Source organism: Palaemon carinicauda, chromosome 4 (genome assembly GCF_036898095.1).
Source record: "Palaemon carinicauda isolate YSFRI2023 chromosome 4, ASM3689809v2, whole genome shotgun sequence".
Classification (NCBI taxonomy): domain Eukaryota; kingdom Metazoa; phylum Arthropoda; class Malacostraca; order Decapoda; family Palaemonidae; genus Palaemon; species Palaemon carinicauda.
In genome coordinates, this window is record NC_090728.1 from 34338177 (window position 1) to 34361236 (window position 23060).

Genomic DNA, 23060 nt, shown 5'->3' on the forward strand with positions numbered 1-23060 from the left:
AATAGTGCAGGCACAACTTCCTGATACTTGTCCAGTGTCACGCACATCCTTTCTTGGAAACACTTGACACTCCTTTTCTGTGTTTTCCACAAGTTTAATCTGATAAACATTGTTTTGTTCATTCGAGTATATTGGAAACTTGACCGTGAAAAAAAAAAAAACTTATAAAAAACATCTCAGTAACTAGTATTTTCTTTCTTCCATTATTGGCTCTCAGCCAAATTACTATATGTCCTTATATCTCAATGACTCATCGTTTTTATGTAGGATTCCCCACACCCATGGTTGCCCGTACACTTTTCCTTGATTAATTTTTTTCGTTCTATTGTAGTTCTTTGCCATATCAGCACCTTTCCTTTCCTTATTGCCACAAACTACTTTAGAATTAAGATTTGTCTTTCTATTGGGAAACTAAAATAGTTATCTCTAGGTTCTTCTTAAATGAGAGAGACATTTACTTTACTTGGAAATTTGTATGATATATCCTGCTCAGTATTTTGGTTTTTCTGCGATCATTTTACAGGACAAAACGTTATTGTTTTTATTTTCATACGTCATGAGTAGGTTTAACTAACATTATTCTAATGAATATTCACCAGTCAATGTCCAATGTTGTGGATGTTCAAATTGTCTGCCACTGATAAAAAATTCAAGAATAAGTCTTCAAGATAAGGAGTAGATTACCTAACAAACTTAGTTTCCGAGATAAGTTCTGTGTTTGTGCACGGTCATAAAACAGAATAAAAATGATGGATCCCACTGAAAATAAATCGTGCTCCTAATATAATCCATTAAAATTGGAATTGGAATCCTCTAAAACTTGAAGTCATCACTTAATTTCTAGGTTTTGAAAAATTCCAATAATAAAGCTGAAAGTCAAAAATAGATATCGTTCCTTTGCAATATATCACTGATACATTAACAAAAACTTGAGTATTTACGTTTGTGTTCCTATTGTTGATTCCTTATTGTGACGTGCTCTTATATTTCAAAATGATGTAAATTTATTGGGGGTTAATTTCTTAGGTCTTTAGTGTCTCCCCTTTTGTGAATTAGTAAAATGATAAAGTTTTTTCCAAAATGTAGGCAATGATCATTCTTGCAGACATTTGGTGTAGAGTTCAGTCAGTTTTACTGCTATGAAATCTACTCCATCTATTATTGAATCAATTGTTAGGCCATCTTCTCCCATTGCTTTGCCTCTTTTCGTGCCTTTTCATCCTTTTTTTCTTACCTCTCATACTGTTACTTTTGGTACCGGCTTAGGTGCTTCATTATTTCTATTGGTTCTTATACCACCATTTCAGAGCATTGTATAGAAATCCTCTGCAATTCTTATCACTCCATCTCTTTTGATAATAATATTTCCATTTTCATCCCTTAAAGCAAATATCTGTTGGCACCCTGTTCTAAGTCTTCTTTTCATCAACTTAATGGTTCTTCGTATATCATTAAGGGCACATGTACTTATGTATGACATCCTCATTTTTCTGAAAAGGTCTTCAGCCCTCTCTTCATCTTTTTTTTTCCTTCCTTCCTAACGAGAATAGTACAGCACAACAGGTGTCCTGACGACAACAATACTGGAAATGAACCCCAAATGATTCATTTTCAAGAAACTTAACATTTAAGAAGCTAGGTTGCTTGGCAAGATCAGTCATTTCATTGAAAAATTTATTTAACAACACTCTTAGGAGAGAGGTATTTGATAATGAATTGTTTGTGATAAGTGATTGTGAAATAAATGAATGATATCTTGCATAAGTTATTTTTTGAATGAATAATTATAGCCCTTATCGGTGTAATGACCAGGACTGTTATGACCATAACCTAAATTAATAGATGAATTGATTAAGGATATTTCAGTTTATGTCAATCACGGAACAAGATGTTTCATCAAGGGAAGATAAAGTGAATCACTCGCTCATTTGTTAAACATCATGCTTCATATATAACTCTTTTAACAATCATAATGCCTTTTTGAAAATATGGAGTATTTATAAATATTTAGACTAAATATGTATAATAACCTCTCTATTTTTGTTTACCCTAACTGCTGAAGTTGTTTGTTTGTTAGTTTTTAACGATTCGTTTGTTTTGCAGTTTTGGTATGAACGGACACGAGTGCTTATTGAAAGCAATATGCGAGACGGCAGAGGAGCCTACTGAAGAGTACGGTCTCCTGGGTGAGCTCCTCGAACTAGTTCTCTCGTAAGTATACGGTTTCTTTAATTGCCAAATACATTATTCGAGTATTTCTTTATACCTCTGTATGTTTCTTATTTGCACTAGGCTATCATATATATCTGTACTAATTTGTTTAGAGTAAATTCTTGCACGAGTTACCTGGTGATTAATTTAATGTTATTCAGACTATTAACACTAAATTACATAAAGAAATGTAAAATGTTTGTTTAATCTTGCGTATATAGTAGTTTCCTTACGCACCGAATTATGTTTCGCTGTCATCGTCTATGTTACGAGAATTAATTGATTGCTCTACCACAAATAGGACTCTGGCTATATGTATGCCATAGAAGCAACGAGGAACGCTTTTTAGATTAATGTTTGTGATCTGGTTATATTGCTTTTTCATGTCATACGATTATGTTTATTCCATGACCACTTTTCAATACCTAATGAAAAGAGTATGTCTCTTAATTCTATAAACATGAAATCTTCTTCTTTCCCAACATTATCCCTATATTAACGGGTCAGTTGCTTGATGCGACCTCTCCAATGCCTAGCATCAAAGGCATTCCTTTCCACCAAACCTCTTTTCTTCATATCATATTTCACTTTATCTTTTCATCTAATTCTCTACCTTCCTCTCGATCCTCTCCCGCTAAGGTGGGATTTACACGGTCGAAAGGTTCGTCGAACATGGTTGAACAGACAAGTGTTTGAAGTGATGTCCGAACGTGTGGACGGGGTATTTGGCTGTCGAACACGTTTGTCTGATGGTTCGAAGAAAATCTGTTCTTGCTTGCTTTTTGTTGGCGGGGCTTCATTGTCCACAAACCCAAACCTTATGCATTTGTGACTGACTCCACCTCTTCGAACCGTTTAACAAGCAGGTTCGACAACCGAGTTCGACGAGGAACCCTTCGACAGAATAAACCTATCAGGCTCCTCCAAAACACTCCTTCTTCCCTCCTGTCAATCCATTCTGTATATTGCCCATGCCATCTCAGTCCTGACACTCTTATCATCTCTGTAATCCTATTATGCCTACTACAATTCTTATTTCATTATTTTCCAGTCTTTCAAACAGTAATATTCCTATAATTCACTTCTACATTCTCATCTCTGTTCTCTCAAGCTTTGCTTCCTCTTTTCATCTTAGAGAACACGTTTCCGATCCAAACATTAATACTGGTCTTATTATTGTGCTATAGATCTTATATTTTAGATTGATTAGCATTTTCTTATCACATACCACTCATGCTACCTCCCTCCAATTTCCCCAGGCTGCTTTTATCCTATTCTCAACTTCAGCCTCTCATCCTCCATCTTGACTTTTAGTAGATCGCAAATATCTATATTGTTCCCCTTGTTTTTAACCAAGCTTCTACTTTCATGTATGGCTATCCTGCCCCTACCTTTCTTATAGCTCACCATAACCTCAGTCTTATTCTAAACATTTACCCCTAAGCCGCCCTTCTCCAAAGTCTCTTGCCACTCTACAACCCTTCACTGTAAGTCTTTCTTATTTTAGGCGGTAATCCCCAAATAATCGCATATAGCAATTCCCACTACTCTTCCTTTTTTATCTCCTCATGTAACACACTCAAGACAAACACATAAAAACGGGCTTAATGCTGATCCTTGGCGTAATCCAACACTAACCTCATAGGTTTCTGTTTCCACAATTGATGATATTACTTTTGTCTTTGTTCTTTTGTATATTATCTCTACCATCTCTACCATGGCCTTCCACTGTCTTTTGGGTTACAGTTCTCTTGCTTGAGGGTACACTTGGGCACACTGTTCTATCTTGTTTCTCTTCCTCTTGTTTTGTTAAAGGTTTTATAGTTTATTTGGGAAATATTTATTTTAATTTAGTTGCTCTTCTTGGAATATTTCATCTTTCCTTGTTTCCTTTCCTCACTGAGCTATTTTCCCTGTTGGAGCCCCTGGGTTTATAACATCCTGTTTTTCCAACTAGGGTTTTAGCTCTGCAAGTAATAATAATAATAATAATAATAATAATAATAATAATAATAATAATAATAATAATAATAATAATAATAATAATAATCAACTTCTCAGAGACTTTCCTCTTCCTCAAGCACTAAAACATCTCTTCTCTTGGTATTCTATCCAATGCCTTCTCTAGATCTACAAAAGTACAGAGGAACTTTTGGTTTCCCTAGAGCCTCTTTTCCTGGAACAGCTTTTCTATGAATATGGCATCCACAGTCCCTCTCCCTTCATGAATCCATGCTGCTGTTTCCCAATCTTTACAATCTCTCTCAATCTCTCATCTTGTACTCTTTCAAAAACTTTCAAATCATGCTCTGTTGGTTTAATTCCCATGTAGTTACTGCATTCCATGATGACACCTTTCTGCTTAAGTATAGATACCATTGGGCTCTCCTTCCAGTCTTTAGGCATCATTTCCTCTTCCCCTATTGCTCTTAATAAATCCAAAATTCATTTCCCCCTCTGTAGCTAGTACCTTGACGATTTTAATTTGAAACTCTGATGGTCCTGGTGCTTTACCATTTTCAATTTTACTAATTGCCCACTTCACTTCTGTATTCTGCCTATCTACATCACTGGACCCTCCACCCATTGTCCTTCTCCCAGATCCCCCCCCCCTCTCTCTCTCCCTCTCTCTCTCTCTCTCTCACTTTCTCTCTCTCTCTCTCTCTCTCTCTCTCTCTCTCTCTTTCTCTCTCTCTCTCTCTCTCTCTCTCTCTCTCTCTCTCTCTCTCTCTCTCTCTCTCTCTCTCGCTCATTTTCAGTAAACAACGGTTCAAGATATTTTCTCCCTCTCCTCTAAATGTTTTCATCCTTATGCAATATATTTTCATCTCTATCCACGATATCTTTGTTCAGCAAATCTATGACTGGTTAATTTGCCAATGATGAGCATATTTGATGCAAATAAGAAAGACTTACTCTCGTCTCTACTGAACCTATGCGAGTTTTAAGGCCGACGGGAAAGATTTTAGAACAAATGCATTTCCACTGATGTAAGGACACATTTAGTAAACAGTAATCATGAGGAATTATAAAGAGTGATTGTATTAAGAACTAGTTTCAGTCAATTACTAAAAACTAATCCGTTTGTCGTCAATCTATCCGGCCTCAGAATCTTAAAGAGGAAGAAACATGCTAATATTTTAACAAACTGAAATCCCAAGATATTCATAAACATGTAACAATATTAAACAAGTTAAAGTCAAGCGACCATAGAATGGTGAGAAGCAAAATAATTCTAGATACAAAGAAAGAGGGAGAAAGACTAATTTTGAGAAAAAAATAAACACTCCTGTAGTAAGAGAAAATTCTTTTGAGTTTAGTTAAGCAATATAAAGTAGGTACTATCAGCTACATGATGAAATGGAAGCAAATGAAGAAGAAATGAACAGTAATTTAACAAAATTTGTATTAGAATCCGCATACGAGATAGGTGGAAAAGTTCCTCAACAAGATCAATGAAAACTATCAGAAAGGACCAAATATCTAATAAAGAAAAGATTGGAAATGAGGGTAAAATCCAAGAAGGATGAAATAGAATTAGGAGATCTATACAAAAGAATAAACAAACTAAAATCCCAAGAATATTGTCTCCTTTCTACTTAAATAAAGATACCATTAGGCTCTCCTCCTAGTCTTTAGGCATTATTTCCTCTTTCCAGCATCCATTCTTGCCTCTCTGTAGCTAGTATCTTGACCAATTCAATCGGAAATTCTGATAGACCTGTTGCTTTACCATTTTAAATTTTACTAATTGCCCACTTCACTTCTGTATTCTGCCTATCTACATCACTGGGCCCTCTTCAGAATTTTCTCTTACTACAGGAGTGTTTATTTTTTTTTCAAAATTAGTCTTTCTCCCTCTTTCTTTACATCTAGAATTATTTTGCTTCTCATTCTATGGTCGCTTGACTTTAACTTGTTTAACATTGTTACTTCTTTAACTAAATTTACTTTTTCACTGAGAATAAAATCAACGCATTTTATCATTTGCAGTCCCAACCACGAGATGACAACAGCAAAGGAAGAATTACGACATTACGTAGCAGCGGAGACGTATGGCCGAGACGTCGGCAACTGCGACCTGGCCTATTCATCCTGTCCTTACAGCCTTAATGAATTGGTCAAGACAGGAGTTTCTCTATTGCAGGGATCAATGTCAGGATTTTAAGCCTTTAGAGAGAGAGAGAGAGAGAGAGAGAGAGAGAGAGAGAGAGAGAGAGAGAGAGAGAGAGAGAGAGAGAGAGAGAGAGTAACCTTTGTACTTCGTTAGGACAGACTGAAAAGCCATATTTCAGAATGGAAACACACAAGAGCACCATCTAACCTAAGGTTCCTAGCCTAACTTTCTATAGTAGTAGCCATATCCTTACCTAATTACCTACCGGAGGGTCTACACCCAATTGCAATCCCCTCACCCCCTTAGACTAGAGTATTCTTATCTTACCCTGTCCAAACGAACTACATTCACCCAGAGAGAAAAGCTCATTAGGAGGGTTCATTCGCATCACTATGGGGTTTAATGAAAGAATAAGTCAATCTCACCTAACTAGCCTTTCACATAGCTGGGTTGTTATATTATTGGAAAAAAATACAGACTCGGGGCGTTTGATTTGTTAAGGAAGACATCTTTTTTACACACTTCTCCACAAGGCCTCACATATGCTACGATTTTTTTTTTATTTTCATGTAGTTGGTTGAAGAAGAAATGCAAAATTACTCTGTTGCAAAACTGTACTCATTATGAAAAGAAACAGATAAACTAAATTGATATTTTCCTTCATATTATTTTTAGGGAAAATATAATAATTACCCTACGGAAGGGATGCTTTAAGAATTTGTAGTAACAGGATGATAAGAAGATAAGATGCATTATTAATTAAAACCTTGCCATACCCAGACGTCAATATACGTAGGCTACTCCCTATTTATAAAGCATATGGGCTACCTATAATTCTAAAGTTATGGGTTTATTGTCAGGAGTAAAAATAAATATCCAAACATACAAATTAGTAAACAATAATATAACAGGTAATAGTGTCAGGAACAAGTACTTCATTTTACCATGTAAAGGTTTATATATTAAACCTTATTTAATCAATATAAGAGAATATGTTTGTGTTTACGGTAAAACAACCGGGGGAAATGTCTTCTCTGGAAACGGCTTTATTGTGAGGCATCTGAATGCTTTCATTACAAAATTAAAAGTATAATTTTCCTTTCAGAAGTCTCCCCAATACTTTTTTTGAAACCCAATACACGTAGGCCTATAGTCTATTTCCTTTAGCGAGGCATATTTGCACCGACTCGCAGCGGTGCCCTTTTAGCTCGGAAAAGTTTCCTGATCGCTGATTGGTTGGACAAGATAGTTCTAACCAATCAGCGATCAGGGAACTTTTCCGAGCTAAAAGGGCACCGTTGCGAGTCGGTGCAAATCGGCCTCGCTAAAAGAAATGGACTATAGTATAAAATATTTTTTCAACTGTAAAAAAGGAACTCTCAAGAAGAATAAGAAGACTCTTACTTCATGACTTAATTACAGAAACTGAAATAATGATAACAGACCAAACACACAGGATGAGTGTTCAGTGAAGAAACGATGTTTTCTTATTCATTTGAGAGCTCATTTGGCATATCATTCATTTTATTTCATCCCCGCCATTCATCATGATGTATTTATTGTGACGGTTATTTATTTATTCATTTATATTTACGTTTTTCGTCTGCAAACAGGAAACAAAAAAAATGATCTGAAAATCTAAATAAAAATCATCACATAATTAAACTTGTTTCCTTTGTTTCCTTCATTATATTTTGAATATTATTTGAAACTACCAAAGGAGACGCGCAATGAATAATAATGTTACTTCAATTACCATATGTAAATACTTTAACACTTCAATGTACACCTTTAAAGAAAATTTCAAAGCTATTGGAAACAAAAGCTCTAGCATATCAAAGTCATGATCAGAAATATCTTTTGCTTTTGCTATTTTTTCTACCTTACGAGTACCAAAAAGGACTATGATATTTCAAATGTATTTTAACAAAAAATACTATTTTGTATGTAAGATTAGTAATATTGAAGAATTACTGTTCCCTTATCATGTGGTAACTTTACACACAACTTTAATCAGTTCTTTATTCCTTGTTGTAGTTATAATATTCTTCATAAGACAAACATCATCTAGTTGGCCCATTCCTTTTGTTTTCTGTTGGAATAACTCTACGGCTTGAACACTGATTGAACACTGTGATTTTATAAGTTTTTCAGTTTTGTTATCATAATATTCTTCATAAGGCAATATCATCTATTTGGCCAGCCCTTTGTTTCTTGTTAGAATAACTCTACGGCTTGAACACTGCAGCCAGCTTTTATCTTATCTGTGATCTCATAAGTTTTTCAGTTTTGTCATCATATAATTAACTATTACTTCAGAACTACATATACACATTTGGTTGGCTGAAACATCCTTCAAACCACTGCAATGTCAGGAGAACTCCGAAAAGTATTGCGCAATTCCAAAATTCTTGTAACCTTACTTCTTCACAATCTGCAGCACTTACATCTGTTGTAAACTTAGATCAAGTATAAAATGTTTTAAACATTGCAATTATTCATTGCTGTATCACATATAACACAAGAGCTGTGATTGGTGGTGTAGGCCTATGTACAGTTCTAGCATCCCGACAAAAGTCATCAGGCTGTTATAGGTTTTTATTCGTGTGGTGACTATGTCAACTTACATTGATTCAGAGGCAAATTTAATTTTAAAATGGCATTGCAATTTCTTGCATTATTAACGTTTTGGGTTTTTTCACTATATATGCTGCTTCTTTTGAAGTGTCCTATTATCATAATGAATTATTTATACAAAAATATGATTTATAATTATTTTTTTCTAGAGTTAAAAGGCGCATTTTCAGGTCTCTCTCTCTCTCTCTCTCTCTCTCTCTCTCTCTCTCTCTCTAGTAAAAAGCTCAGGAAGTCGGAGCGAATTGGGTTTGGCCAGCAGTGACCATGACTCATTTAGGAAGTTGAGGAGGGACAGTTAATAGAACTATTATTCAAAATGTAATTTCTGTTGTTTTAAATGTTATCAGGATGTCAAGAGGGATATTCTTATTTTGTGTTGTTCTTTCACAATGAAATAAGTTCGGGAGAAACAGATTTGATATTCTACATTATTTTGGATATTAGCTGAATTCTATTATCTGTCTCTATTCCTTTTCATTTCCCCTATTTATGAGCTACAATTTAATGAAATTTATTAAAGGAGAAGTAAGAAATACGTACAAAAAACAAACTGTGCATCCTTGCTGAAGGAAAGTGCAACAAACACAAGTAATTAGTGTCCCAAGAGAGAAAAAAATACGCGTATCCTCATATGATTAATAAATGACCAAGGCGGAGTCACCGGATATCATAACTCGTGCGCTAAGTAACGTTATGTACAGTACTTTAGTCTGGACACAGGGCTATACTGTACAGTACATCCTGTGGTGACAGCAGCCATTGATAGCCAGTGTCGAGGTCTAGTGGTGCCCAGCCATTACCTTTGATAAATCAACGATAGGTTGAGAGACTCTAACCTTCTAGTTTACTATTTAAACAAGAAAACATTGAGACTCTTAACCTTCTAGTAAAGTATTAAGAGAACATTTAAAAAAAAATATTTTAGACTACCGGGAAATTGGTAGAAGTGGCATAATAAAAGTCTGGAAGAGGACAGTACGTCAAATACTGGTCTAGAGTGCATGCAATACATTTTGCGTTTCTAAAACAAAAGTGCTCACCAAAATTAGTAAAAACATTGCAGCGATAATGCTGTTTTATATTACGTGTTTCATACCTTTGATTACGGATTTAGTGTTTGGTGATGAAGCCATTCGATCGACGTCCAACACTTTTCTTCAAGATCAATGTAAAGTTGAGGCCGACAATCCAGGAACGTTTCAAGTATTATGTGCTTGCAAAAACAGCGAGGTTAGTCTTGTATAGCATCTAATGTATTCTTAAACGTATGATTGACAGGCGTAGGTTTAAATAGGTTAAGTTTTCATCTCGGCAAAAGTTATTAGATTTAAAGACTGCATATCACTTGTAGCTTTGGATATTCGTCTTTATGATCTAACAGATTATTTTGATAAACTTCATCACTTTGTTTCGTGATATTTGTCTCTTTATTGATTCATTTTGCTACAGTACTTAGTGATTATCTCAGAATTCTTCAGTGTCTCCTTTTTCATTTCTGGTTCAATCAGTCTACGTTAAAACAGATATCAAACTGGAACTGATTCCAAAATGATAAAACTTTATGCATGGTAATATAGAAAAGGTATAGAAAAATCGAATTATTGCAACCTTTTCAAAATTACATTCAACTAGGCCCACCCCTTTGGTACTTCCTAAAATACTGATAATAGCAATTTTCTACATTTATTAACAAGTGGGTGACTTATCGTAAAATACTATTTGAAATACTGAAAATTAACACTTTTTCATCTTTCGGTCAGATTGTAATTATCTAGATTGATAAGACTTCCCAACTTTAAATTTACTCACTCGTAATAGTTTTTAACATAAGCATTTATATATTTGCTTTGAAAATAAAGATTTCTTGTTTGAAACTACTACTAATATATACAATAGAATGTCTCTTGAGCATTCAAGTTATGGTTCAATATCGCCATCCTCATCATTGGTACAAACATAGGATGTGTTTGAGGATGTAGCACCTTTACAATATCCCAAAGTGGTGTGACATTCAATACTTATTGTTCTACAGGACCATCTCTGAGATCTAAAATCACTTGCGTAATTGTCTCACCATTTGGAAGAGGCTTTGAGGTGCTGTGAGGAAATCAGTCATAACTGGCAAGATAGTTCGTTGGATTTCATTCACCCCCTTTCCTTCATTGGCATGTTTTCCTCATATGTTTTCCATTATTTGATTTGGTAATAAACCTTGTAAGAATAATATTTTACAGCAGCACATATTGGGGGAAAACTCTGTGGCTGTGCATGAGATTTTCTGGTGGCCACTTTCTCACAAAACCGTCTGTATTAGAGAAAATCTAGTCCATCTTCTGACAGTCCATTACAGAGGCAAACAAGTACTTTTCCAACAGAAACTAAAATTTCCGTTTTAGTTGCTGACTCATTGTGGAAGAACCCTGTATAATTCCGAATAGCCTCAAACCTTTTCAGGGGTTAGGCCTTGCCTAATCGGAAAAGTATAGATGCTGTGTCACACCCAATAACTGTATATATTGAACAGGATGAATTTAGAAACATTATCTCGAGGTAGCTTTGCACATGATGGATCATCTAAATCCTACGCTTGATTGTGGTGGACTTAGGCTCAGGAATGAAGAATACAGGATGTGACTCTGGTTTTGTGTGGTAGCGTGAGAGTATGAGTAGATCTGTGTCATCACCAACAAGGGGAGAAGCACAGCATCAGAAAACGGTAAGGCTGATATTGCAATATCTTCATCTGCCTGGGATTTATGAATGTCACCACTGTGGCTATAGCCTTTTATAATATAATTCAATGAAAGCCTCTTTATTTTCAGGGTTTGTAAGAAATACACCCTTATTAACTGTGACCTTCATATATTCTGTGAAACATTTTGGATCAGAATTTTCTTTAGCTCAATTTCGTTGGGTCATATTTTTGGTTGAGGATCCAGTGTGCTCATAAAATACCACTACTACACTTCTATACTTCCTCTTAACATAGTCACCTTAAAGTTTACAAAAATCTGAGTTTTTGGAAAGGGATTTTGGCAGGGAAATTTAGACACAGGAGTCCCAGGCACACCTAACTTTGAAGAAATGTACCCTCTCACACCCCTACTTCTTGGCGAATAACTAAACAGATAGTGTAGACGGAGAAGGCAGTGGTGGTTGGAGAGGCTAAACACAGAAACTCGCTGCACAGTAAGGGAGTGGCTGGGTGCATTTCTTCAGAGCGAGGTGTACCAAGAATTCCTGTATCCAACTCTACCTCCATCAAGGACATATTGAGCTTGTCCTGGCTGCTTTGGAATATCTGTCAACGTATCTCGGATAGCATCAGCAAGTGAAGCGGTTATTAAAATATTACGAATGGTGTGACTTTGAATTAACATGCTCAGAAATGAATTGCAGGGTCGAGGAATATGCACAAGAGACATTTCATGTATTCAGGTCAATCACTGGGAAAAATAGTATTGAGGAGTGCTTGAATGACTACTATTGTGAAGACATTTGAATAGACCAGACCAACTTGACCCTTGTTCGGCAAATACTGATTGCTGTCCAGACTTCCTTGATTTGTACTTGGTCCAGAATCAGAACAAAACATATGTGGAATTTATTTTTTTCTTTACACGAGTTCCTGTTGTGTTTTTAGGATAAATACATTAGCATCAGCAGCAAGTAAAGTCATGATCAGCAAGAAGTCGATGCTGCACAATTTCAGCCCATTCACCTTTAAGAACAAATATTCATGATAGTACTTTTTGAACTGATTGCAATGACTAGAAATGCTTCCTCGCATTATGTTCAGTTTTGCGTTCATAGAACAGACAGTTTAAGATTTTAGTAGATACCGCACTCTCATGTTGCTGTCATCATTTCTTTTCATTTTAACTGAATCATTTGTACTAGTACACTTTTCCCAATTCTTTCACAAACATAAACCCCAAATTTAACTGAATCGATCTATTAGAATGTCTATTTTTTTTCTTTCAGACGTTAACAGTCTCAGAGGCTGACACCCAGGATCTTCCTTCAACAGTGACAGGATTCCATGTCAGTAACTGCAATGATTCTACCGTGGTATTGAAGTCCAAAGCCTTAAACCATTTCCCCCATTTAGAGCGGATTATGTTCAGTTCCATAAACAGTGTCAGACTAGAGCCTAACAGTATTAATTTGCATCTATTCCACAGAGAAAATTTTGCTTTAACCTTTGAAAATATACTTGGCTTAGGTCTCTCTCTCGAGGAGAACTCTGTCAAAATTCAACGAGTAGCTGAAAGTGCCACGAATGAAAGCATTGAGATTTCCAATTCAATAGTAAGTGGATTTCCTAAATATGCAATCAATGGCTCTCTGACTCAACTGCGTCTACACAAAATCCTCTTAACGGAGAGAGCTCAGTCGGAATCTATAGATGTGGGTGAAACGGGAACTGCAGTAATCATTGACGTCCTGGAGACTCTCAATGGTGGCCTAGAGGCCAAGTGGCTTTTGGGAAACTTGAACGACCTACAGGTTACAAGAAGCAGTATCTTACTGAGGCCAAACGCGTTTGAAGGTATCAAAATGAGGGGATCTCCACTAACAATAAGGATGAGTCATAATGATTTTGGTCCTTTTGCAAGTGGTCCGGACACGGGAAGCATGAATTTGGAGCCTTCATTACCCACAGGAGTATTTGATATTGATGCAACGTTTACAGACGTTTCAGTGACTGCAGAAAATAACCGAATAAATTGCACATGCAAAGATTTAATATGGATCCGTGAAAATCCGGATGGCTTTTTGCAAAATCGACTAAATTTCATTTGTGAAGAAAACATCACAATGAGTGAGGCACTAGGAAAGTGTCTCCCGTTGGACCCAAATAGTTCAGATGGCAGTAGAGTAAGTCTGACATTGTTAGCAACACTTTTTGTTTCATTTACTTTCACATACATTTTGTAAAATTGTTAAACTACGAATCTCACAGATTACATGAGTTATGTTGGCTTGTTTCAAAATCTACATAACTGTCTATTTTTGCAAACTTATGGTATCCTCACCCCTCTCTTTATATATATACAGTATATATATACATACATATATATATATATATATATATATATATATATATATATATATATATATATATATATATATATATATACGATATTTATATTCATCTATGATACATAAACACATGCACATATACATGTGTATGAATACATAAACGTTTATATACATACTGTATATCTATATGCACATACATATGACTATATGTATATATATATATATATATATATATATGTGTGTGTGTATATACATACATATATACACACATATATATATGTATATATATATATATATATATATATATATATATATATATATACATGTATGTATATATTACATATATGCTTTAAGATAATGTTGATATTCAACTAGATACATAGTCAGCCACAACAATGCCTAGTTCTTCAAATAACCATTATTTACGATTTTAAGTATTCTTGCTGTTCATTACCCATGATTCCATTTGAGAAGATGTGAGCTATTCTGCAACTTTGTATTTCCTTATGTATTGATATCTTTGGTTTACTTTCTATTCATTTAGCTTGAGCATCTCACAATTAATATATTTTAATGTCTTTGCTTAACAATATCTCTATTTTTGTATATAATATATAAAGCTTTATACCCCATATTTTGTAATTTACCTTGTAATTGCAGGTTATTAACTTAGATAGCTAGTTTTTGTTTCTAGTTTCGTGTATTTTCTTATGTCACCTGGAAAAGTTACTCATGGATCAGTGCCCCGTAGCTTTTAAACCCCTATTTTATAGACGTTATGTCAATGATACAATTTTTCTGTTTAAAAACATGTAATAAAATTAGTGTTTAAATTACATATATTCATTTCACCCAAATGTTTACGCTGAATTTGGAAGACAATTATTAGCTCTCATTTTTAAATATTTATAGTCCCTGTTGTAATGGATCATGTAGTACTTGCATTTAAAAAAAAAAAGAAGAAAAAGAAAAAAAAAATTTTTCAGAGGACTTGAGATAAACTACCTGTCACTGTTTGTTTTCCGTGAAAGTAAGCTTTTGCAAAATAATGTTTCTTAGAGGTCTTAATTTTTCTTCTTATTAATGTAAGTTCCATGAGGACCCTGAATCTAATTTCAAATCCTATTGCATTAGTAATTTCTATCAATCTCGCCTGTTTGAAGAGCTTAAAAGCATTTTTTATAGATATATTTTTTTTAGACTGAAGGACACAATGATCCAAAGAAGCAAATGAATGTCCCTACCTTTTATATATGATTAAAAAGAGATTAAATGTTTACTTGATAGAGATTTTCGGATTTGTATTCCTAAATTAACTGCTATGAGAACTGTTCAGATTCTGAAAACATCTACCATAGTTGATACAGTCCTCAATTGTATATTTGTATGATTGTCACAAATGTAATTTGAGAACTTACGTCGATTGCCCCAACGACTCTTGTAATATGCATCGACTCCCATAGAGGTGTCAGTCATTGAACTGGGCATAAATTGAATAAAATGGAATATTCTTCTAACCTTAATGACACTTATGCATACCAGCAACCATTATCACCTCCACCAGCGAGGTTGTAAAATAAAGTAAGTTTATTTATTTATTTATTTATTTGTCTGTGTTTCTGCCCGTCTGTCTGTGGACAGGATTACGTCAAAACTACCGGACGGATTTTGACGAAAATGTCACCACAGATAGATCTTAGGTCATGGACGACTCTATCAAAGTTTGGAGATGATCCGGATCCGGATCCAGATTCTAGATCAGGATTTGCATTTTTCGCCATTTTAAAGATAACGTCAAAACTTATTAACGGATCTTGACGAAATTCCCACCACAGATAGATCTTAGGTCATGGACAACCCCGTTAATTTTTGGCGGAGGTCAGAAATCTTTTATTGCTCTTGTTTGTTCCAATTTCAAAACTTTAGCCCACTCACCTAATAGCTATGCTCCACCTTCCCCCGAGTCACCTTTCTTTAAGCAACTATCCCTTACATATTGCCTAACGATCTTTCCCAATTAATCTTTTAACTACCAAGAAAACAATCTGACGTTAGACCCTTCGCAGTGTTTTATTTTTTAGTCTAGAAATTTACCTTAATAAATTGATTGTTTGTCATCAAACTTTTGCGTTTTTGTGTTCTGTGAATTCTTTTATTCTGTTTCATGATACTGTGTCTGTTTTTTATTTTTCTTATTTTTTTAGTGATGATATAATTCATCTTATTTCAATATAGTTGTTTAGATTCTTGCCTCAAAAGTTGAGTTTACTGGTTTAACAGAATAGAGTCTTGATTTGTGTTCAAGCTCATGTTGTAGACCTGATGATTGTAAAAATTATTTCCCGAAAATTTGTTGCTATCCAAAACAAATATAGTCCAAGATGTTGAAGTTTTGATTTCAATAACCTTTCAAGTAAATCTAAAGCTTTATTAAATAAAGAATGATACTATCGTATGTATATATATATATATATATATATATATATATATATATATATATACACATATACAAATATATATATATATATATATATATATATATATATATATATATATATATATGTGTGTGTGTGTGTGTGTGAATATAAATGTATATATACAAATATACATACATACACACACATGTCTGACCTAACAGCACTGATAAGTACTAATCTTAACACTGAGCTACCAGTGTTGTGATCTCTTGAACTCTCACCAACTAAATCTGAAACAATCATGTGGCTCAGCGATTTGTCTATAAACAGGGTCTTTGAAAAGATTTCCCTGTCATAATTATGTTCTATTGAGTTTTCACCATATACCACCTGTAGAAACTCTTTCAGTCCTGAACCACTCATGAGAGATCCAATTGCGGCCAGCAAGCGTATAAGTGTGTGAAAGTAACCTTAGTTTTTTTCAGATTGACTGGCCCTTACTGCCAGGCTCGGGCTCTTGCAAACTTGCAGCCTGTAGGAAAGCAACCTAACAAGAGAATTAGTGCTTTCAAGTGGCTGTTCTGGGGGCCATCAAGAATAACCTCAATGGCTTTCCAACGCAGGGCTGGTCAAATGTTATTATTAGTGTAATGCCATGTGTTATGACTTGCTTATGAATAAATCCCATTGCGGACACAATACAGTTCATGTCACTTGAGTTCAGGTTAATCTTGGGCAGATACATAATAGAAGACTGACCTGCGTGTTCATAACCTTGATGTCCATCATGCCCGACCAGTTTGGAGTTTTCTGTTTAAGAAGAAAATTCCCATAAGATATCTACAGTTTAATCACATATGGTGGTTTCCAATCTTTTTAAAAATACTACCTTGAGCAGGCATGGTGGACAAAGTGATGGTCAGCTACATCAATCCTTGACTTTCAACGTATTCCAGCTAGGACACTCCATCATGGAATGATCTGCCCTGTTTTACGACTAGCAGTCAAGGCGGTAATTATCCCCATCCCATGGAAGGAACCTCTGCCATTGACAGTAAGAATACTGTGGTCAACGTTGTCGCCAGCAGATTAAATGGTTACATCTCCTGAGTCAATATTCTCATTCAATATATCTATAGCAACAGTATCAGCTGCATTTTTCTTAAATTTCTGAACCTCTCCATGGGATGAGGAAAATTCCATCTAATGCAGATTATTTACAATGAACCTTGAATAACACAGGTGATGCGTCTCTGAGGCAAGACCTATTTGTACTGGTGCTAGGACAGTTCAATGACGTACTACCTGAATGATTGTCTGACCAACTATTGCAACCTTTTGACTTTTATCCTTCCCCACAAAGAGAAAATCCAGCATTAAGCAAAGAGTATCTGTCAAGTTTCAGGATATCTGTATCAGGACATTGGTCAGTAACAGAGGTTACTTCAGTTTTCATGTCACTTTTGATAAGTCTAGCAGCAGTTTTAGTAATCACTCTCTTTTGAGATTCCTCACCAGTATCTCTCTCACTTATGAAATGTGATCAAAGAATAGGGGAAGCTTTTTCTTTAATAGCCTTAATGTTATCTCGGCCTTCTCCTTCATCTATGTATATAAATTTCCCATAACGATCCCTCAACCTTCGTTCAAAGTACTTATTGCTGTATTGATGGAAATCTTTACCGCAGAGCAGATACTGTCAATTATCCCTTGTCATTAGCCTCTTAATAAGAACACATTTCTTTAAAATGCCTGCTCCTGGTCTTCGGCATTTGGTCTTCTCGATTTTCTTTGCTTTTCATTTGGCTCCTAGAAGCATTTCTTAATTTTTTCTTTAATCGTGATGTACATTTTCTCTGTAGCCTTTCTGTGTCTATGTTCCTCCAGAATAACTTCTTATCCTCCATGAGTTTCTTGCTCTCCTTCTTCCCTCTATCCTTACCAATTACCTTCTCTTATCTTCTTTACTATTTGTTACTATCTTATCAATAATTCTGTTTACATTCCTAAAATAAATTGTCTACAAATGTTGTTACTCCTCAAATAATATAATGTTTTCTTTACAAAACCTCAAATTTCTTCATGGTTATCTTTTCCCGTTTCCTATTTTCCTATAACTAAAAGCACTTCCTGTTGATTAATTGACCTCGAACGAAAATACTTTATATTACTCATCAAAACTACTCTTCCTACTTCTGTCCCCTATAATTTTTCTTATGCTATTTTCTATTTCTTGTTACCAAACTCACTTGTCTATATTACACATAACATAATTCTTAGTTATTCTTCTCCATCATACACTTCATGATATAAAGATTATATATTTTATTTGTCTTATTAACCAACTGGTTTCTAAATCTAACCTGTACCTACTCACATGGCAAGAGAATGTTTACCTTCGACAACTTCGTTGCGAAAGTTGTTTTGATAGGCGTATAATTGTTTGTATTCCTGTATGTGTGTTTGTGATTTGCATAAATCAAAAACTGTTTGACCGAATCTCATGAAATTTGGTGGGATGATTGGTCGTGATCCAAAGACAATTTGATTAGATTTTGAGCGCGATTGGGTCAAAAGTCAAGGCCAAGGTCTCGAAAAGGTAAAAATATTTGGCATGACATGTCATATTATGGCCAATTTTGATCTAATTTGCACGAAACTAGTGCCAAAAATGTGCATAATTTAATTGCCTCTTTTTTTTTTTATATATACAACATGATATAGGCGAAGGTATGCGTTCCGACGAATCCCCATTTTAGTTCACATTGGCCTATGCGTTTTAACATTACTATATTCATGGGTGATGGGTGATCTGGTAGTCAATCACTACACTTTAAAGAATAATACTTCATAAGCCAAATGACGCAGTCCCAAAGTTATCAGAAACGGAAATCCTTCAGTAATAACGAAAACTTCCGGTGTTTTACAAAAGGCCCGTTTCACATGACAGCTGCTGAGAGCGAATATTCTTTTTTTCCGTTTAGCGTAGTCACTGCCCAAAGGGATTTACGTCTTATTACGTCATGTTTATAATCTGGTGGGAAAACTAGATCTATGATTGTTTCAGTATGCAATGGTAATTTGAATATCACTCAGGTCTGTTTATCAGTATCGCCTTTTCTTCATATTCAAGTCTGCGTTGATAGATAAAAAGGATGGAATTTCTAACGACATTTCTAAGAATGACTGTTTTTCATTTCATGTTTCGAAACCTGTTTCAATAAGCGAATGAGCCAATCTATTTGTATTAAAAAGGTAGATGCTTTTTTTTATTCATGAAATCATTTACTGTTATTATTATTATTATTATTATTATTATTATTATTATTATTATTACTCAAATAATACTGTCTAATATCAATTTTCCATTCACTGATTCTAAAAGATTTTTTTTTCTTTTTTTTTTTTTTAGATTTTCAGTTATGTCGCCATTATGGTCTAAACAAATTTTGATATTCAAGAGCTAATGCTTTAGCCTTCGAATCTACTTATTTGCTTTTAACTTTGTATATGTTTACGTTACACTGTTCATTGAAAACCAAAAAACCATATTAGGTCTTATATTCCTTCAATAAACAACTGCTTCCGTTTTCTTAAGAATGCTTTTGTCATATATTCTCAAATTACCGGTGATGAAATTTATGCATTACGATATTTATATATTTTATGGAGAGTCATCTTTTACCTTCTATTTTTGTTGTTTTCTGATTTTTATAATAACAAGTAAAAGTATTCCCCAAACTCAATACCTTGGCTTGAAACTAAATTTAAACAGACTGATAAAAGAAAATATATAGCAAAATAAGTTCTTAATGAGCAATCATAAAATCCTGTGTCATTTTCCTTGGGTTAACTGCGCAATACCAAACAGGAATAGTAATAAGCTATACATCCTTGTAAATCAATCTATCAGAGCTTTGCTTGGTAAAAGTAAAATATCACTTTATCTATCTTTATCAATTTATTCAGATCAAGTTCCTCATTCAGAATGCAGTCCCCCAGAAGCAGCAACAAGAATTTGTCTACATGCAATTGATTTAAATAATTTACATCAAATCAGCATTCAGATGAAATAGTTGTGAGGGCTTGAGTTGCAGATTTTAAAGGATTAAAAGCCGTTCATGAATGGCAGAGGCAAGGGACAGTGATATTGCCTTATCAAACACGACATTGCCCAAGAGACTGGGGCAGCGCCCAAGCCCAGTCTCCACTCAATCTAGGACTAAGGAGGACCAGGTAGTGGCTGCTGATGACTCAGCAAGTAGACCTATAGGCCTCCACAAACACCTTATCCTTAGCTCACTAGGATGGTGAGGTTGCAGGCACTAAAGGAACTAACAAGTTTGAGTTGGACTCGAACCCCCGTCTGGTGATCACCAGGCAGAGACGTTACCAATAAGGCCATAACATTGTCGCAAATTATCCTGCTACACTATTGCCATCATATGTAATGCATTGTTTGCTTTGATATGGGTACTAAAGATAACATACTGTAAGTGTTTCCGTCATAGCCAGCAAGATTGGGCCAAGTGTCTGTGATGCACTTTCAGGTTTTCTTGCCAATACGAGATGCAATTATAACTCTGCATTTATTATAAAAGAAAAAAAAAAGGTAGCTTAAAATTTTTGAAGCCAGTCAGAACTACCCTGATGCTCTCAACGTTATCAAAGTAGATGAATGAACAGGTAAGGCTCTCAAGGATTATGCTGCCAAAATATATGTGCGTAAGAGACCGATGTCCTTATTTAGCTATAGGTTTCAATGTTTCGAAATATATATATATATATATATATATATATATATATATATATATATATATATATATATATATATATATACGTATATATATATATATATATATATATATATATATATATATATATATATATATATATTTTTTTTTGTTTTGACCAAGATAGGCTAAGAGTCTCTTCACAGTTTAGAAAACTTCCAGAAGGCTAAAATCACTGGGTACCACACCACATGTGCCTACTGCCAAAAAGACTAAAACATTTACAATGCTTCCAGAAAGCTAAATTCCCTGGCTCCACCACCACTTGCACTCACTGTACAGCCTCTACAACGTTTATTTGAGAGTATGGAAGGTGTCGAGGCATGTAATATTCCGCCCGTTGAGAATATTATTCAGCACAAAATTCATCGCAGAGGATTGACATGGCACACTGCGTGAAAAGATATCCCTAAAGTACCAGTGCAAGGGTGGAATTTTAACGACAAGTTTGATCACATTTTAGTGTTTACAGTTCTCCAGATGCCTGACTCTGTACTCACTGATTATTCTGTGGCAGGCTGATAAGTGTCTTCACTGAAAGCCGAGCTGGACATGACTGGTTTATTCAAATGACTTATCAAGCTTATATACAAGCGGTTGAAGATAACAGTGACATGAAAACTTTAACAATTTGAGCTAATATATTATAAAGGGATCAAATAAAAAGCTAGAATGTGTTTTTTTCTATTTCTTAACTGGTTTAACTTTATTTTGTATATGACTTTGTCTTGAAATTTTCCGTGATTTTAGGACCAGGTAAAAAAAAATAATGAGTGGTGTACAGTTCCTTCTATGAAAAAAACTTAAAATATCTACGTTTGGTTCAGAGACATTAATTATATTTATCAATAATTAGAGTAATTGTTCCAAGAAAGGGCATGTTACAATCAATGACATGTATCTGAATAATCATGAGGAGAACAAAATTGATAGACGGTCTTAAAGAAGCTGTAAAATCGTAATTATTCAAACTATTTATTGAGAAATCTCTCTCTCTCTCTCTCTCTCTCTCTCTCTCTCTCTCTCTCTCTCTCTCTCTCTCTCTCTCTCACCCAAATACACAAAACTCTACTTATCCACAAAACTTTTTATCTTTTTTTACTTGGGAAAAAAATCTAAGAATCATGACAAATATTTTCTGATGTGAACGTCACTTGAGATGCATCCTGTTTGAAGAGTCGGAAAGGTGTTTCATCTACATGAGCGGCGAAGCGAAGATATCAGTTAGAGTTTTCCATCTGAGAAGAGAAGGATCACTTCTACCTAATCATGTAAGTTGGAATTCACTTGTTTTGTCACATTAATCTAAAACATTCTTGCTCACAGGGGATAAAGGGATACTAATTTTCTTTATTGTTTAATAAAATTTCAAGACTTGGGAGCATTTGTAGAAAAAAGATGGCGGAGCTAATATCGTGCGTGTAGAACAGTGGTTCCCAACCTTTTTTCTGTCATTTCCCCCCTGCACCCAGTTCACCCATCCAGATTTCCCCCTTCATGCCCCGCCCAGCCCTCATGCCCACTCACCTGCCTCAGAAATGGGCATGACACTCCAATTCTCCCCTTGAATATCATGTCTTTGAGAACTGATATGATCATATCACAATTGAATGGCTAACAACAAATTGCCGCGCCGTACTGAGGACATTTTCCGCTTGTTTTAGTTAGTAGGCAGTGTAATTATTTCCCCCCTGGAAGCTTCAAATTTCCCCCCCAGGAGGAAATTTCCCCCAGGTTGGGAACCACTGGTGTAGAACTTCATCAAAATACAACTTGTTTAGTATTATACATTTTATATTGTATAGACATAGATGAGGAGTTACCAGGAGCCTGTTAGGG

General features: G+C 34.9%; 2 protein-coding genes across 2 annotated transcripts in view; both read left to right on the forward strand.

Annotated features, from left to right (window-relative positions):
- Window positions 1-6710, forward strand: part of LOC137639366 (uncharacterized) — a 99602-nt gene extending 92892 nt beyond the window's left edge. Inside the window, exons 9-10 of the mRNA XM_068371642.1 lie at window positions 2104-2211; window positions 6205-6710. Coding sequence (XP_068227743.1) covers window positions 2104-2211; window positions 6205-6379 — 283 coding nt within the window. The 3' untranslated portion in view covers window positions 6380-6710. The remainder of the gene's footprint in view (window positions 1-2103; window positions 2212-6204) is intronic.
- A 2981-nt stretch (window positions 6711-9691) lies between these two features.
- LOC137639029 (uncharacterized) lies at window positions 9692-14036 on the forward strand. The gene is made up of 2 exons (XM_068371347.1): window positions 9692-10195; window positions 12950-14036. Exons 1-2 carry the CDS (start codon window positions 10034-10036, stop codon window positions 13904-13906), a joined length of 1119 nt encoding a protein of 372 aa, XP_068227448.1. The 5' UTR covers window positions 9692-10033; the 3' UTR covers window positions 13907-14036.
- The last annotated feature ends 9024 nt before the right edge of the window (window positions 14037-23060 follow it).